The sequence below is a fragment of the Pelecanus crispus genome, chromosome 1 (genome assembly GCF_030463565.1).
Source record: "Pelecanus crispus isolate bPelCri1 chromosome 1, bPelCri1.pri, whole genome shotgun sequence".
Lineage (NCBI taxonomy): Eukaryota > Metazoa > Chordata > Aves > Pelecaniformes > Pelecanidae > Pelecanus > Pelecanus crispus.
In genome coordinates, this window is record NC_134643.1 from 70,325,399 (window position 1) to 70,344,158 (window position 18,760).

General features: G+C 50.4%; 1 protein-coding gene across 1 annotated transcript in view; it reads right to left on the reverse strand.

The window, feature by feature from the left end:
• Positions 1–18,760, reverse strand: part of CACNA2D4 (calcium voltage-gated channel auxiliary subunit alpha2delta 4) — a 144,108-nt gene that overhangs the window by 25,226 nt on the left and 100,122 nt on the right. Inside the window, exons 28-29 of the mRNA XM_075709888.1 lie at positions 2,794–2,855; positions 1,553–1,567 (exon numbers count right to left, since the gene is read on the reverse strand). Coding sequence (XP_075566003.1) covers positions 1,553–1,567; positions 2,794–2,855 — 77 coding nt within the window. The remainder of the gene's footprint in view (positions 1–1,552; positions 1,568–2,793; positions 2,856–18,760) is intronic.

Genomic DNA, 18,760 nt, shown 5'->3' on the forward strand with positions numbered 1-18,760 from the left:
CTAGTATCTGGGCTAAATACATAGCATGGTATTTCAGATCAGGATTCTTCTCAGGCAGGGATTTTTTTGTTGTTGTTGCTGTTGGTTTCTTTATTCTCCAGACAGCTAATGATAAAATAGGATGTGAATGGTGCTCGCGTAGCCCAAGGCACCATCCATTTGTTTCATTTAGGATTTCTGTGCACCGGACGTGACATGTGTTTCACAACACTGAACCAGGTGGGGACACGAGGGGTTATGTGGTGAGTAACAAAGCCCTTCAGGTGCTTATTGATTTCACAATTGTTCTGAGTTTGCCATGGCTGCATGTGTCTGTCTCTTTGCGTTATTTTTTAATGCTATTTTCTTTAGCAGCGGAGGGAGGAAAGCTGACATGATGTTGCCATTTCTGTACATGGGGTCCCCTTCCTGCCAGAGGTTTTCTGGGGTCAGGGAAGGACACTGACGTGTCACGTAGCCTGTCAGCTCTCAGCCAGCTGCCCTTTATTTCTGCAAAACCCTTATACATAAACCCCAGCCCCCTTTCTGGATGATTCTCAGCAACAAGAGGTGAATTTGCCATTTCAAACCGCAAGACCATTACTTTCAGTTAGAATTTGTTTCTCCTCTTGAGTTTTACAGAACAAAACCAATAGTTTCAGGTTTCCACTCTCTGCTCAACTTCAGGGGAGGCTTGGAGATGCCTGATTTTGTTTCAAGCCCTGCAGCTTTGCAGTACCACGTGCTCATGCTCCAACACTGACGGGCTTTTTGAGGCTCTACGGATGATGGTTTAAAAACATCTCTTTACCCACAGTTTCAAGCATTGTCTCCCTCTTCCTTCACCACAAAACAGCATCGGGTTGTTTTGTCTCCCTGGATGTATGCATAGAGGTGGCCCTTTACTTCATCCCTGGTGGGTTTCTTCCTTTGGTCAGCAGAGAAATATGACCACAACAAACCACTATTATGGCCTTGGGGGATAACAAATACAGAGCCCAGAGCTCAGAAATCAGAACAGAAACCCAGGACAACCAGAGTGGTTTCCCACAAGAAGGGCCCATGTCTCACAGCATCTTCCTCAGCAGTGTGAGGACCGAATCTCGCTGCCACTGCTCTTCCAGACCTGGAGAAGCTCCAGCAGTGCCTGGTGCTGGGCTGGCCATGCAGCAGTGGGACCACGGTGAGGAGCCCGATCTGAGAGCACGGGCAGCTTGCAGGGAGCCCCTGAGGCAGGGGGCAGAGCTGAACCTGAGCTCCCTGATTGCTCTGAGACCACATCTACTGCCTTATGGGCACAGCTCCCTCCTCAGACACCAGCCTACCTCACAGCATCCTCCTGCTGTTGGTCAGGTCTCTGAAACGCTGCGACCCAGAGCACTTTCAGCTTTGCCAAAGACCCTTAATTACTGTGAAGACAAACACAGCCTACGACAGGCTTGGACCATCTCCAGTGACAACAGACAAGGGACAGTGCCTATAATATGCTGGCACACAAACAACACAATTACGAAGCCGAGCTGTGGTAAGGCACGCCGGGATGCCTCCCCATTCCCAGCTTTTGTCTACTTACATCACTGTCATTGGGCTGGGAGACGGGAGGCACAGCGTGGACATCCAGAGCAGCACAGCATGCGGTGAAGAGGGAGAGAGAAAGAAAACAAAATCTGTTAGTCATTCCTCTGTCAAAAGGCGGTCATGTCCTGGGAAACCATATGCAGGCTTTTTTCATACCAGCACCTACCGGGGCTGCGGCATGCAGGCACTTGGCACACAGGCCTCCTTTCAGCTTCTTTAATAAGCCCTTCCGGTTTCATTTAACGCCCATGTGGGCTTGTTTGTGTGAAAAGTGCCTGGGCATGGCCCTCAGGAGATTTTTTAAAATGAAGCTCTCTGCTGATGCTTCAGGATGTGCTCACATGCTTTGCATAAGTGTTTTTAGCTCAGGTTAGGTTTATGCAATCTACCACCTGCAAGGATGCTCCTGCCACCGCAGCCAAATCTGGGCTTTTCCACTCCCCACATGTGCTCACTCCCAGTGAGCAGCCTCCTGCCCTCCCTATCTTCTCTGTCATCCCCGTCTGATGACAGTTCCCTCTCCTGACAGCAGAGCCACTTCTGCTGTGTGCTGCTTCGGTCCCACCAGTCTTGCCCCTCCAGTATACCTCCCCGAAAGCAACGCCTGGGGGAAAGCCGTTGGGTGGTAAGGGAAAGGTATTTCACTTTTCCTGCCTCTCAGACCAGGGGGCTGTTTTAGTTATTCCACTTCTCTCAGTCCAGCAAGAGAGTCCAAAACTAGGACAACACTTATCCCTGGAGCAAATAATTTTTACTTTGGCAAGCTGGTAGCATTTTGTTACCATTATCAAGATGATAAGAGAGGGCAGCAGATTCTTTTTCTGTGTGCCCAAAATTGCAGATTTGCATGAGGTTTCTGAAAGGCTGAATGAGCACAAAACATATTTCCACAATCAAATGTGTCATACGCAGCACAGCTAATGCCAGGCCAGGATGCTGACACTGTCAACACGGCATTTGCGGAACAGACTCACGGCTCACACGGCATTAGTGCCGTCAAAGGATTACAGAAATGTGTGACTTCAAACTAATCTATTTCATAAATCTTTTTATATATAAAATATAAATATAAAATATAATAATATATAAATAATAATATAAAATATAAAATATAAAATATAAATGAATTTCACAAAAGCCCTCATCAAAATGCCATCATACATGATGTAACATAGCATCAACCTAGCTGACAAAGAGCATTAAATTGTCTCTCTGCACAACTGCTGACGCTCCTACCTGTTGCATGGCCATCCAAAACTTGCGTTGGAGCAACTCCAGCTTAATTTGCACACCCACCGCTGTGGGAAACAAAAAGGGGGGAGGATGAAAAGAGGAACGTGCGAGAGAGAGAAAGACAAATACAAGTTAGGAAAGGAGGGGTAAATATTTGCCCGAAGTGATGGGATAGAAATCGCAATTGCAACCTGCTTCCAAGTGTGAATGATAAGCATAGGGGGATCAGCGCTGAGTCAGACTGCCAAGTGAGAGTCAGAGGTTTAACAAGGTAGAGCAAAAGGGGACACTGACTGCTGTACTGAGGTACCGACACCTCCCGCCCACTAAACACTAGGGAGCTACAAACAAATTAACAACACGCCAAAAAAAATCCCACCAACCCCCCCCAGGAGAGCCAGCGTGTGAGCTTTCATCTTTGTCTCTTCTAGAATTGCCTGGCCAGAATGGACGTTTCTGATCAGCCCAGCCGCATCTCCTGCACCACACAGCATCAATCAGAAATAAAGTAGGACAGTGTGAGGAAGGGATTAATTTGAAAACCCACCTGTCTCAAGGGGAGACCATAGTGATTTAGATTGCTCCTAAGCCACTACAAAAGCACAAAAATATGAATGCTACTTGACAGAAAAGTGTCGATTAGAAGTAGTGCTTCATTACCCAGTCCCAGCCTAGTGCACGCTCCGCTAAGCAAAAGCGTGTTGTGCGTGTGTGTTTCTTAATGAAGTGTGTCCTAATTTCTTGGCTTAATTTCTCTTCTATTCCCAGCATCATGTTCCTGAAGTAAGGCATAGCTCCACAGGAGAAGAAACGGTGCAGGGTCTCCCCGACAGAATAACCTAGCTGTCCCCAGGTAGGTTGCCTACAAGCACACGTAATAACCAGCGCAGTCGTGCGCAGCCTGGCATGGTGACGGGGAGCAACGGGGCTGTGTGTCAACTAGTTGAATCCAAGAGCTCTGCAGGAATTACAGCCTCAAGCAGGGTCTTGAAATAGAATATAAAGTGCAAGTGAGGGAGAAAAAGAAGTACAGAGAGGGAGAGTTTGAGCCTTTTTTCACAACGACGAATATCGGGCAGATGAAGTGTTGCTGTTTCTACAGATTTTCTCTGAATTAGCAGGAGCTTCAAAGGGGGGAACAGATCCTTTAAATCTGAATCATGCCGTGTGGGTGCTTTTAAGTTAACAGTATGATATGATGCTCTAATTCAAATGGGTATGAATTAAAATTGGAGTATGCAATGGTATATTTTCTTGCAGCATGTACAGAGACCCTGGCACGTGCCATCAGCTCTGCCTTTTATACCAGTGTCCTTGTCACGTTCCCACTGCTGGTACACGTTACAAAATCCCATTCACAGGCACATTTCTTATCCCTGCTGTAGACTGAATCTGACTGCCTGTACGTGGAGGAAAGGAATGATTTTGTAGAGCTGCCTTGCAGCTCCTAAGCCTCGCAGAGCACAAACCAGACAAGACAAAGAATGCAAACAAAGGGGGAAGGATGGGGCTGAGTCCAGCCCGGGTGAAGATTCATCAGCTTCAGCAGGGCTATTGCAGGCATGGTTTGGCTTGGTGCCCCTGCTGACAAATCGGCAGTCCATGACAGAAGGCAAACAGTGCTGTTGCTGCTGAGTCCGATGAGGCCCACGCATCCGATTTGGTATGTAGCTTTAAATAAACTCATCGTTATCCTTTAACACCATCTCAAGAAAGAGTTATTCCCCTTATCACAGCAGATCACATCAATGGGACTGAGCATTACCGAGGACATATAGTTTTTAATGAGACTTAAAGAGGAGTTGATACCTACATAACTAACCTTGCAATACACAGACTTAGTGGCTCATGTTTTTGCCAGAGGGAACATTTAGCCTCAAATTGTTCTTCAAAGGGAGACTAGCCCCTGGTCGTGAAACCTTGCCTCTGCCCAGGAGGCATGAGTAGCATGTACTGAACTTGGACAGACTTGCCTGCAACGTGAGGAAGGAGAGTACCTGGGGGCTTGCACTGGTGGCCAGTGGCAGGGACAAGAAGAGTCTCCCAGCTCTCTTCTTCCTCTTTCCACATCACTCACAGCCATGTCTAACCCATCTGTGCCATCTGTCAGCAAACCTTGTCCTTTGTATGCAATCTTTGCAGCCCAAACCTCTCTGTACGGCTTGCGCCTACTCATCATCTCTGCACTAGCCCTTTCTTTCCTTCCCAGCGGTCCAGCACACATTTCTAGATCTTTCCCATGGAGCTGTGGTGAGCACCACTCTCCTCCTCACATCATGGCACAGTCTAAAGAGGTCATTGAAAGCAAAGCTGGGGTCTATTCTGCCTTGCAGCCAGATTTGTCTGTCTGGATGGTACCCATCACGGGGAACCATACTAGAGGGATTGCTCCATGCTCCTGCCGGGGAGCACCACTCCTCACCACTTGGGGTTGATTAGCAGAGCAAGAACTGTGAGAAACTTCCATGCATTCAGGTGACCCGAGGAAGACATGGGAGCTGAGGAGAAACAGGCTACAATCACCCTCCCAGTGCTAGTAACAAATAGTCGCGCGGGTGCCTCCAGGCTGTTGGTGAGGCTGGGTAGAAAGAAGGAAAGCAGCGATTCAGTCTGAGGTAAGGATGATGCTACAGCTCAGGTGAGAAGGAGAAAACTGGAATAAACCCCCATCTGCTGTTCCAAAGTATAACTGATCATTAATGAGCCTTTTTGCTCTGGTGGCAAAGAGTATGCTGCAGGAGCGGGAAGATCTGAGGTCTGTGAAATGATGAGTGGCCCTGGTGTGCAGCACAGCGACGACCGTAGAGTCCTCAGAGAGACCGTGGCTAATAGTTTTATTCCTACTAATGTGCAAACAACCTGTGCAACTGTAGCAACCAGCAATGAAATAAAACGTGAGGGCAAGCAATGCTGCACACCTAGATGTTGCTTCACCCTGCCGACAAGCTACCCAGACCTGCGCACGACTTCGCACCAGCAGGCACCCTGCCTGCAAACCCAAGCAGTGCCTGCTGCATGGCTGCAGCTGGCTTTCTCTGGGGTCGTGTGCTGCCATTCACCGTGGAGATAAGAGCCTCCCCCTCCACCTGTTCATCCCTCTGGTGAGCATGTCTGCCTCATGAGCTCATCCTCTGCTTGTCTCTCTTGCTGTCTGCCTTCCCTGGCTTCTCCCGTTCATTATCCATATGCTGTTCTCATAGCGAGCTTTCCCCAAGATCTAATTCTTGGGCCTGCCACATGACAAAAAGGCATAACAAAGAGTCGCAAGACTGCATTCTGTAGACTGCTTATCAAGACGTACCTTGCCATTCACAATGTGTTTTCATGGCAGCCGGTCCAATGGTTGAATAAAACCCATGATTCAAATGGAAGGAGGTGCCAGAGCAGCAGAGCAGCCCTGCCCGTACTGTCCATTTGCATTCCACCATTCCCTATTTCTGAAATATTCCCATTTTCCCTCTTGAGCCAGCAGCAGAGCTGCCCCACTCAAAATTTTACTTGAAGTGCCCTAAAAATTTTACTTAAAAAATAATGTCCAGGCAAATTAAAACGAACAAAAAACCCAGACGAAGGGCAGCCTGCTTACGATAATGGACCTGACAGAAGAGGCAGTTCAAGTGGATCAGCAAAAGAGTAATTCTTGCAAATGTGAGCTACCGAGGTTCTCAGCAAACTGGAAGAAGGCAAGCGAGGGGTCTGATTTTGGGGGGCAGCCTGCAGGAGCCCGCGGGAGAGCACAGAGGGAAGTCTGACAGAGGCAGTGGGCCGAGTTCGGGTGCTTACTGCAGACCTGTACCACCAGGCTGCGTTGGGGAGGGCAGGGGATGCCTCTGTCACTGCGTGGATATAACCGCACCTGACACTTGCGCTGAACATATGGCTGAGCACACTCTCCCCGCCGCACACAAAATTCAGGGGATTGAATTGTGGGTGCAAACGCTCCTCTCTTTCAACCATTCCCCTTGTCCCAGCTACCCCCTACCAGCACTCCTCGAGTTTTCCCTGAATCCCCAAGGAAACAGACACCAGGTTGTGAAGCATCCAAGCAGGGAAGCATTACAGCAGCCCCTGTGCTCAGCTGCTGGGGATGCCCGCTGTGGCGGGGCAGGATGCGGCCAGCCCACCATGGGCACCTCTCGCTTAAATCTCTTTGTCAGACACACTGCCTGCCCCCACCGTCTCTGGAGCACTGGTGGGAAGGGGGTGCCTTGCCCCCAAGCCCCCCAGTTTCTCCCCCGCTGCCTCCCCTTTGCTGCAGCCGCTTGCCTCACCCCTATACAAAACCCAGGGCTCATCCTTTCTCCTCCTCACGCCTTTCTCTCCGGGTTTATTGTCATCAGCCATACCAGGCAGGGGAGGGATGGAGGGAGGGGAGGAGGCATTCAGCTCGGTGCCTCCTCTCATAACCTGTGCCTGACCAATCTGCCTCCCGAGGGGCTGTGGGGAGCTCCCCCTGCCCCGGCATCTCCTCACCCCTCCTCGAACCCCTCGGCTCCCGGCACCCGGAGAGGGATGGCGGCAAGGAGGGGAGGAGAGAGAGAGAGGGACTGACAGCAACAGCCCTTTCTCCAGGATGGGTTGAGAGAAATGAAAACCTCCCAAGCTCCTTCCTCTGGGTGTTTCAGAGCAGATCCTGCCTGCCTGGCGGGGTGACTCCTCTGCACTGTGTGCGCTCCTGTGCGTGTGCTGCTGCCATCGCAGATGTACCCCCAGCTGTCACTTCGCTGCGTGCAGTCGCTCCCTCTCCCGCCTCTCTCTCTCTCTTTCTCTCTCCCCCTATTTATTATTTACGGAGGATTACAGTCCCTTTCCCACGCTGCCATCTCGCCGTGCGGCTCCTCTGCCCTCCGTGCAGGGCGAGCGGCTGGCTAGGAGGGGCTCCTGCCAACTAGGTTTCACTGAGAGCCCAGCCAGCAACGGAGGGACTTTCTGCTGGATTTGCTTTGGGATTGTACTGGGTTTGCTGGAAGAGCTGCCGTTCTTACAGGAAGGTCCATCCCAGCTCGAGAGAGGTAAGTAAAGACGTCTCTCTTTTGTATCCCCTCCCTCCCCCTGCCATGAGAGATCAGTGGGGCTGGCCCCCCCAGGAACCAGCTTCCCTGGGGAGGAGAGTGGTGGTCAGGGGCAGCACCGTCTGCCAGACGACACGGTGCAGAAGTCCCAGTTGTGCGAGGCTGACGGGCAGTGATCTTCCCAATAAGGCAGAACGACAACCCTGCCGCAGAGGCTGCTGGTACTGGTTCCAGTCCAGTTTCAGTGCGGGCAGCTGGGAGCAACTTCTCCCAGCTGTGAATGGCATCAGCATCTTTCGCTGCAGCATGGGCAGCTCAGGTGCAGCTTTGAGGCTAAACATTTCGTGCTGTGGTCACCGAGTGCTGGGCAGCTCCTGGTGAGCCCTGGCTTTTGTCCCCTCCTCAGGACTGTGGAGAGGGGCCAGCTTGCAAGGTGCCACGCACCTGACGCGTAGTGGCTTTGCTGGGTATCGTTTTGGTCTCAGCTGTCTTAGTAAGAACAATCTAAAATGGAGAAGTGAGGACCCAAACTGGACAGGTCCAGCATTCAGTAAACAGGTTTTAGGATGAAGGGTGTGTATATGTGTAAGTGCGTGTGTGTGTACAATTGCATGCACAAAGCTCACAGACGTGACCACAGGACATGAAGTGAAGAATGCCATATCACAAGTAGAGGCAAAAATAAGTCCCAAGTTGCTTCCAGCATCCCTGCAGGCTGAACCTGCGATTTCTGAACTTTTGGGTGGAAGGCACAGCACCAAGGGTGGGGGTGAAACACAGCACAGAAAAACTTCATAGCCTTTTCCAGCCCTGCCTGGGAAGAAAAGGGGAGAACAAGGTTCCAAATGAGCTGATGTGAAGCTGCCTATGGATAGGGGTATATATGTGAGCATTAGCGTGTGTGTGCGCATATATACACATGCACAGACACGTGCACACATACATCCCACTCGGGACATTCTGCCCCCCTTCTCCCGCTGCCTGCCCAGTTTATTACTGCCACTGCCTCTTATGATAATTAAGAGAGACGTGTAAAATTGCAGCTCTCCCGGTTTGGGGAGAGAGGATGTTTGGAGCTGTTGCTCCAAACAAGTCATGACCGAGCTGGGTCCCCAGCCCACCATGTGGACCATCAGGTAGCTTGAATGTGCCACGTCCAGTGCATCCCAGATGGCAACGGTAGTGAGCAGGGTACAGCACTGCTGTGCTGCTGGTGCCTGATCTGCCACCCAGGGATGGAGGGAGAAATGAAGATCTCATTTGGGGAAGGACTGGAGCAGCTGCTACTGCAGGCTTTAAAGAAGGAAACCCTTAAAAGACAGGGGACCCTTAAAGGCACACAGGGACTTGTCACAAAGCAGGGGACATTTCCAGCAGTGAGGAGGAGGGGGTGCCTTTCCAGAATTGCAGACCATTTTTCTTCTGAGCTTTGTCACTCAAGTCTGTTGCGGGGAGGGGGGTGGATCTTCCTCTAACTGCTGTGGGCAAACAACATTTGCAAGGGAATTATTCCACATGAGCGAAAGGCTTGCGGGAGTTGTCTCCCTGTCAGACATCAGTGCAGTCTCTGTTAGTGTACCTTGCCTGCTTGGAGGAATTACGGTAAACCCTGAGCAAAGGGGCTGTTTGCAGAGAGAAAGGGGGGAAGCCCTCTTATGTAATTTTTATACCAGATCATCGCTTTACCCTTGCCTCTAGCAAAGTGAATGCCACACACTAGCAAGGTGCACTCCCAGCTCAGATATCTTCATGAGCTACTCCAGCTTCTTGCCCTTCCTCTGGCTTTTCTAAGCCTGATACATAAAGGATTTTTTAGGCTCTTCAGCACCACAGAAGCCTGATGAAGGCAGACCTGCATCTCGGTGCGGCAGGGAGGGCGAGCAGCAGCACAGGGCCGTCTGTGAGGATACCGGGACAGGAGCATCCAGGGAGTGGCAGAGGCTGGAGCTGCGCGTGGAACAGGACAGGGACAGGCTCAAGCATGTGGGAGAGCATTTCTGGGCAGTTCTTCGGTGACTCTTCAGCACTTGCCAGTTGCTGATTCAAGAGACTGAGCAGTTTCCTTCACTTGCCATGTTTGGTTACAAGCAGCTGCTTACACCGCTTGACATCTGTCCCAGCCCTGGGTGGCTCAAGCCGTAATTCAAATGACCATACTGGGACGCTCCTGCCAGCTGGGTAACGCTCCAGGGTGCTACACCATGACACACGCTCCAGTTCTCAGTGGGAAGGAGCTGGAGTTGGAGTCCTGGGCTGTTTCTGTCCCTACTGCATGGAAATCCCTTGTAACACATACCTTATTCCTGTCGTGGCTTTACCAAAATGCTGGCTCACAAAAATGCTTTGTGTGGCTGAGGGCATCCTAATAGCAAGAATAATTTTTTTTTTTCTATAAACCAGTTCAATTCCAGGCTGGCGAGATGGAAGGAAAAGTTGCTTCACCTGCAAGGGGTAGGATTACGTGAAATACGGTTTTATTCATGCTGCAGAAACAAGCAGTTGAAAGTTAGGAAATGTCGGGATTCAGGGCGGCGTGCCATCTGCACCAGGTTGCAGTCCTGACTGGTAGGATCACACCCTGTATTTTCATAAGCTGCCTCATTCAGGGCACCAGTTACACAGTGCTCAGGGAGTGAAGCAGGGGGCTGTTATTTTTTTTTTGGTACTGCAAAGTGTGTGCCTGTTTTATTTGTTTACTGCCTGCCATCCAAGCCCTGCAGGCAATACATCATTATTCATTGTCTTGTGGTGTTCTGAAGATGTTCACTGCTACAGTTGCATCGTAGCTGATGATAGAGAATTTATGCTCCTGATCAGGCAAGAGAGAGTGGTTATCTTCCTTGCTTTTGAAGGGAAAAGAGACTTCCTCTTTAGCCACATGGCAAAGGAGCAGCAGGTGCAGGACCGGAGCTTGGGGCCTCTTGGCTCTTGGTGCCATTGAGTCCTCGAGACCGTACCAGTTCACTGGCTAAGCTGCCAGCATTTAGGAAAACAGCTGTGAGTGCTCAGCAGTTCTGCAAAATGGCCCCTAGGGTCTCGTGTTGGGCACCCGCAAAATTAGGAATGTACAGACTGTGGCCACCTGCCAAAACTGCAGTTTAATATTTAATGCTGACCATATAAAAAATAGCCTTATTTATTACAAAATCCTCATTATTAGCTTGAGTATCATGTGTCCTTTGCACTGAGTATGGGACAGGGTCCTGTGAAAAAAAGAAATAGTACTTGCTTGGATAAGCAAAGGCTGTGTTGTAATGCATACATGCAAATGGCTGAATTAAGGTTGTGCAGGTATTAACTCACATTTAAGTGCTTGGCTTTGCAAGCCAAATGGCGTATTTTATCATATAGCAATTTTTTAAAAAAATTAAAATGACATTTTCTTCATTCTTTTTTTTATGAATGGGAAAACAAAATACTTTCCATTATTTATACACTGCAACGCCTCACATCCATCACAGAAAGGACTGAGACCTAAATTTACATCACGGCCATGCAAGTCGGAACTTCACGACTGACTGCAAGCAAAGGCTGTTACTTTGAAGACAGGCCCTGCTACCATGCTCCTCCCCGCTCCAAGGAGGCTGGGAAGCTGGGAAAGCTTCCTTCCCCATGGACCATGCCCTCACATGAGGAACAAAAAACTAGGAACACATCCTGAGTCTGGAGAGGAGCTGTTAGAGGCAACTTAGCACTCATCACTTGGGACTCTCTTTCCACTCCTGGTGAGGCTCTCTGCTGCTGGTGCTCCCCAAAGCAGGGCATGCTGCTGCTGCGATTTTGCTGCGAGGTACCTGTGTGGAGGCAGGGGGGCTGAAAGCGGGCTCTGTTCTCCATACCACTTGCATTTAGTGATTTTGATGGGATGTGAACATTGCCATGCCCGTATCTCTTCTGTGGTTGCAAACCCTCCAGAAAACTAAAGTCACATCAAATTTGAAGACCTTCCCCAGCCTCAGCAAGCTCTGCAGCATTGGGCTGTGATGTGTGCGCTAGCCCAGATGCACCCAAGGATGCTGGCTGGAGCTCTGCGTTGTGAGAGCTGTCACCACATTTTGTTGAGCTATGGGCAATGTTCCCAGCTTGTAAAGAGTGTAAGTGTGTCCCAGAGATTCTCAGGCACCCCTGGAGTTGCAGGCAGCAGCTTGGGCCCCATGCAGTTTGTGTGGACTTTGTGGAGGTGCCCCTCTTGGATGCTCTGGGAAGGTGATGGGGGTGATGGGGAAGGGGAAGAAGAGCTCCAGGCTCTCTCTAACAGGCAGCACCGCCAACCTCATGCCACAGTGGCAACCAAGTGAAACAGATCTACACAACCCACTAAGGCAGAAAAAGGTCTCCCTCAGAGTTCAGTATAAATGCGTCGTGTGCAAACAATGAGATTCAGCCTTTCCAGCCATGCACACAGGCGCTGTGTGCACGCTGGGTCACTGATCCCCTTACGATAAGAGCAGAGAGGACTTTTACCACTGGCATCTTGTGCTCTGCCCCACCGCTGCATGTGCATGGGTGATCCCTGCCCCTGTGAACATGCCCAGGGCACAGGCTTGAGAAGTGAGACAGTAGTGAAGTTCTTCCCTCGTCCCACTGTGTTTTCTACCTCCTCTCCCTCTTCCTGCTCCAACTGCCGAAGTGGCAAGCCACGACCCTTGCAGCCGGTGGTCTGATTCCGAGATGCCGGCAGCCAGGGAAGGGAAGCCAGGGTGCTGGGTGAGGAAGAGGGGAAGGGACTCTCTCACCCAGCAGCTTAGGTGGCAGCAGTTCTCCATCACGTTGGCTTCTCCACCAGAAGCAAAAGTAACAAGAGTCAAGCAGTAGGAAGGCTAGTGATCTTGAGGTCCTGGTGTATTTCAGAATACAGACTATAAAAAAAGGCAAAACCCTGGGCTAACGCAGACCTGAATGGTGGCAAATAAGCAGGTGTGGGACACTGTGTGTGCAGAAGCTCACCTGATTCTAGGAATGAGGAAGCAAAAGGAGAAAGGCTTATGGCCGAAGTGCCTTGGCTCCTATAAGATATAACAGGGGTTTCTTGGTGTTGATCTGGAAGCCCCTTGGTTTGTCAGTCTGGCTGTACTGTTCGACAGACATCTGGCCTAGCACCCCAGGGACAGAACTGTGAACTGAGAGCTTATTTTGATAAAAAAACGTATATTTTCCTATCTTGCTGCTAAATTGATGCACCGCCACCTACTACTCTGTGCATGTAAATGTATCTCTCACCTCAGACAGGCTGGCACCTTCCCTGTTATGGATCTGCTGTATCCTTTGCCCCTAATAAGAGACCCAGGGAAGGTACTGGGTCATCTCAAGATTTCTGAGCTCTCAGATAATCCTTCACAAATGTGGGCCCATATGTACCCTTCTTCTTGAACGCCACCCAAATAAAAACAAGAAAGAGATTCCTTTGGGATCTGGAGCACCATCCAAGAAGCGTGGAAAATACCTGTGTGGGGTAGGGAGGGGGATGAGGACCATAGAACCAGGATTCTCCCACCAAGCTGCTTTCTCTGCCTGGAGCCTCTCCCTGGGGTGTGCCTGCCACCCACCCATCCACCCACCCACACCCCCGGGGTAGGCTTGGCAAGGAGGTGGGAGCGGCATTTTAAGTGCCAGCGAGCTGGAGGATGCTCGTGGGATGCAAAGGAGGAGCTGGGAGCAGGATGCCTCCCTCAGACCTGCCAGGTTGGGAGCAGCCGCAGTCCTTCCATCAAGGGGCCGAGTGCAAGGATTAAGGGCCTGAGCTACACCATGGGATTAACCCCTTCAGGAAATTAAAGTTGTAGAGAAGGCTCTTCACAGCTGAGAGAAAGAGAAAAACTGGGATCTGGATTAGAATTGGCAGGGCTGGTGACAAGCCACCACCCACAGCCAACTGTTCCCAGCTGGATCAGAAAATGTTATCTCAGTCTTCATGTAGAACCCCCCTCCACATCTCACTCAGTTACCCATTTTTGCCAACAGTGTGAGAAGAACAAAAACATCACTCTGTGGCAAGAAAAAGAGGAGGAAACTGGGTAGCCAGCTCACGTGTCCCTCCTCTGAGCCCCTCTCCCACTCCTTCACCCGCTTCCCTTCTCAGCTGCCTCCGTTTTGCACGGAGGAAACATGCACGTGGTCTGTCGCATTCAATAATACTTGGAGAAGATGCTGGCACACACATGGCTGGATTTCTTCCTGTCAACTGCCCCCTCAGCTCTCCTCCTGCTGCTGCTCTGGGCCTCCTCCATATGCCACACTCTCGCTGTGCTGGGACTTTCCTGTCACTCCTGTGTTGGATATCCCGGTCTCCCCACCTGCTTCCACAGCCTCCCAAGGAATCCCACTTCTCCAAAGCAACCTGGGTCTTTCCCATCAGTGCTACCTGCCCTGGCTCCCCTTCGGATGCTCTGTGCTTTCTGAGAGGGTTCAAGAAGGCCTGATGCCCTTGGTATTTCCAGCCTCTCCAACACCGCCTGGTCTCATTATTGTGCGTTGGTCAGGGAGGCATGGGATGCAAATAATGTGTTCTGGTTAAGGTACAGGATGAGCAATCGAGAAAACTAGCTTCTCTCCTGATTTTGCCACAGGCCTGTCAGGAAACCTTGGGAAAGCCCAGCCAGAACTCCTTTGCTCTGTGTAACTGGTAAGCCCTACAAATCATCTCTGCAGGACAGAAGAGCATTTACAAGCCCAAATGATCCAGTGCAAGCACTGCAATTGGCAGCTTTGAAAATCTTGAATGGGGAACTGATGTGGGCTCATGACGAGGTAGTAAGAGCTGGGCAGCTGAAATTTCAGCCAGCCAAACTCAGCAGCCATTTTTACCTCTCTCATAGTTTACTTCTCCATGAAATGGGGATAAAGCTGATCTTTCTTGGAGGGGCTTGGGAAAGAAACATTTTTTAACACCAATCACATTTGCATTTCAGAGGTGCCTAAGCATTGTCCTTTCAAAGATCAGAAGCTTTTTGACCTCTTCACATCCCAGAGAGTAGGGTGAGGGTTTTTTTCACACCAAGTCAGGAATGTGGCAGAGTCCCTTACAATACTGAGTGGGTTTTGCACGCTTTCTACTTTACTGCTTCTGTGTGAGGTTTTTTGCTTACCTGTGATCAATCACTGCAAGTCAGATGGCACCATTTCTTCTGCAGCTGGGTTTCTAGTGTGAATTTAAAATGTGCTTTCCATTGATTGTGACAGCACAACACTAATGAATCCTGAACACATGTGTTAATAAATCAGCAAGTGCTGGCAATGAAGCCCCTAGCTATTTAGCTTAGAAGCTCACTGGGACAGTGACACACACTGTATGTTTCCACAGTGCTGCTGACTTTGGCTGCCACCTCTGGGTGCGTTTGCAGCCCAAATCGACAACAAATGAGAAGCTGCTGCTGAGGCGAGGTGACCTCTTGTGGTCAGCAATTTGTTCTACTGACCTAGGACCAAGAATGAGCATCATCTCCATGCCATCTAAACCCACTGGTGGTATTGTCAGGAGCACGATTCCCCACTAGGACTCATCAGCCAGGCTGATCTTCCAGTTCCTGTAATCAGACCCCATGGCTGCTCTGTCTCCCTGACCTCTGTGTACCAACTCTTCTCCCTCAAGGGTTGATGAAGGAACAAACGTAGAACAACATGCTTTAATCACTGGACTCTGGGGTACCACTGTCCCCCTACATTATGGGTGATGGTAATAAACAGGAATCCTAAAAGCAACAAGGAAAGGGAAGGAAAAAAAGATAATCTCCTTAAAGTGTCCTCCATGCCCTCCCTCACCCTGCTGCTTTTCTGATCAAGGCTAAAGCAATTCAGCGTTGGAAAGGGGAAAGGGACTTTGCCATCACTTGTCAAGGAGAGTGGCGGGGGGAGGGATGAATGTCTGTGTGCACTTCCTGATAATTTATCACTGGCATCTGTTGCAGCCTCTGTTACCTACCCTTTTGCAATATAGGTCACCCACATGCCCTGCCAATGCTCGTAAGCCAGGCTGTTAACTGAGTCTGATCCTTGAGCCATGATCCAAGGGTTAGTGCAAAGGACTAGGAGAGATAATCAGAGGCATAGGTTGCTGGGCTCTGTTTCTGACTGCAGCTCATCCTTGTGACACAGTCACCTGTCTCTCTAGCCTCAGTGTCCCCGTCTGGAAAATGGGATAACTTTATCCACCTACCTAGAGCAGAGGCACTAGTGGCTATGACCTCAGCCTTACTTCTGGGGGTCACTAAATACAAAATAACACCACCACCACCTACAGCCATGGTAAGGACCATTCATAGAGCAGATGGAAAGCTTTGGACAGAATGTGTCACGGAATTGAGAGGTGTTAATAAAACAGTACGAGGATGCAGTAAACTGAAATCCTCCTCACCCTCACAGTATGCTCCTTGCGACCTGACTTTATGAAAGCTAAGGCTTTAGAGTGATACTGCAAACATTACTGATGTCTGGGCAGGGAGAAGGGAAGCACAAGACAGTGATAGTGCCTGCTGCAACATTTATGCGCTGGCAAGTGCTGCAGAGTCATTACAATCTCCTCAGCATCCCCCCCCAGCAGTAAAGTTCCCTGTTCAAGCTAATTAGGGGAATCCTCATCAGAGAGTCCTCTGGAGTCTGACAGCAGGCCAAATGTCCAAGTGGCACTTCAGCTCAGTGTATTTTTGGCCACTGGAGCCCACGGGCCAGAAATGGATGATTTCATTCTGTTGCTTTGAGCTGAAACTAAAAAAGTTGTCTTACTGTCCTATATCAGATGGCAAGAAGAAAAGGCCATCACCAGCCCCACAGGCTACTCTGTTCATTTCTCCAGAATCTGGAAAAGAGATTCAACTCAAAGCACGTGGAAGAAAGTTCTGGACACCGTGTCCCATGGGTCACAGGGCATTTGGCTGACATGCTGCTCCAGGGAGAATGAACCATCTAGTAAGCCTGGAAGAAAGACTAATGCCTGGATTGTGGAGCCCTCGGGTGACTTCGGAGCATGCAGAGCTCCAGCAATGCTGATCAGCCTCGAGCCCCCAAACCCAGGCAATGCCATGCTAGTTCAGAGTAGATGGCATAGTGCCTCTCCTCTTGTGTCGGGGGGGTATGGGGGGCACTCCTAGGGCTGGCAGAGTCCTCGCTGCTGGAAAAGTCCCTGGCTGTCAAGCTGAAAGCAGCCAGACAGATTTAGTGGTGCTCTGGAGAGCCCTGAGGCGTGGGCAGGTGTCGGCTGCCCCAGGACTATGGGGTTCCCAGTGCTGTGTTGGCAGGGAGTGCAGCTGGGCTGGTGCTCTGCAGAGCAGAAGGCATCTCTTGGGCCACAGTAAAACAGCTAATTAAGTCAGAATTCAAGACAAATCAGAGAAAACCTTTATAAAAGAAACTCTCAAAAATCCTCTCTGTCTCCTTGCTCTCTCCTGGATGCAGAATATTAATCACTAAGGGTCTAACGTGCTTGTGGGCAATAGATGTGTGGAAGAAACTGGGTTTTCCTGGATCCTTGGAATTAAAATTTCTCCATAAACATACTACTTCAAGGTATAAATGCAGAAGCTCATTGGCCTTTTCACTTCCGCAGTCAGGAACCTCCACCTATTCCACACCTACAGCTCTGCCACCTGAGCATATGTTATGCTTGGAGAAGCAGGCAGTTTTGTGCAAGACATGGATGTCGTCAAATATGGGTCCACAGAAGAGTCCCCAGTACATGTGCAAACCCAACTCTGTGCACACATTTGTAAATGTAAGCCAGATTGGCGACTATATCTGCATATGTACTTGAAGATAGCTGCTTTTAAGTCTTAGAAACATGTGTGTGAGTGCACAAAGGGTGGCTGCTATCTGTGGGGCGGGGAGCGCTGTGTTTATGTGACATGCTTTTAATAACCTTGGGTTTATTGAGGCACCTCCATCTTTGTGCGTGTTGCAGCGCAGGAGACAGCATTAAATCCTGAACAGGTGTTAATCACTATGCACTGTAATAAATTCTAAACATAGGGAAAGGGCTTATTTATACACGGCTGCTCCTCCCACCCTGCACTCTGTGCTTGAGCCTTGGCGCTGCCTGAGAGGAAGAGGCGCCCGTGAGGTACCAGAAACCAGTGCAAGAGCTGGACTTGCCCTGCCCCAGCAGAAGGAGCTAGGGGTAGCAACCCTGACCCTGTCACCAGCCTGGCGCCTGGGTATGCAGGTCCTGCTCCAGCCCCCCACTGTTGCCTGGGGATGGTGTGGCTGAACTGGACAGAGCAGCAAGCGGGGCGGGGGGTACACCAGCCCATGGCCCGAGTGGGGGCCTGGGCTGAGGGGAGACCGCAGAGGGAAGCCGTGTCACGAAGCACCCAAAGAAGCTGGTTTTTTTTTTAAAGCTTAGCCCCCCTGATTGGAGCCGAGCCAGCTGATACAGATGGGGTGTTACAAAACAGAGCCAAAAGGCAAGAGCGCAAGGAACAGAGCTATCTATAACCCTGACAAAGTTAGATGGAGTGAAGGTGGGGAAGAGGGGAAGACAGAGCGTGGCAGGCAGCCCCTGTTGCTGAGAGCAAGGACACGATCGTTCGGCAATGGGATTTGGAGCTGATTGACTCCCGCTATCCAGCAGGCAGATAAGGCTCTGTGGCTGTCAGCTTAACTCTGCCGTTTATTCCTGTGCTGTAGGGAGTTAAATAGAGCACACGGAAAGCCTGCTGCTGGGGAGTGAAAGTCAAGGAGGGAGAGGGAAGGAAGAGACCGTAATTGGGCAGTGCCCAGGGAGTCGGGTGGAAGTGGCTGCGGGCAGAGCCCCTCCAGGTAAGTGCTTGCGGCTTTTCCTCGTCCTTGTCGATACCGACAGCTGGGCACAGGAGACTTCAGGGGTGGCATTTAGGATGGAGACATTGATATGGGGGAGGCTGAAAGTCTCCTTCTCAGCCAGGGCGAGCGCAAGCACCGAATGGGGACAGCTATTTGTTGCAGCTTCTCCTTCAGCAGGGACTGCAGGGAAGGGGCTCCAGCTCGGTTTG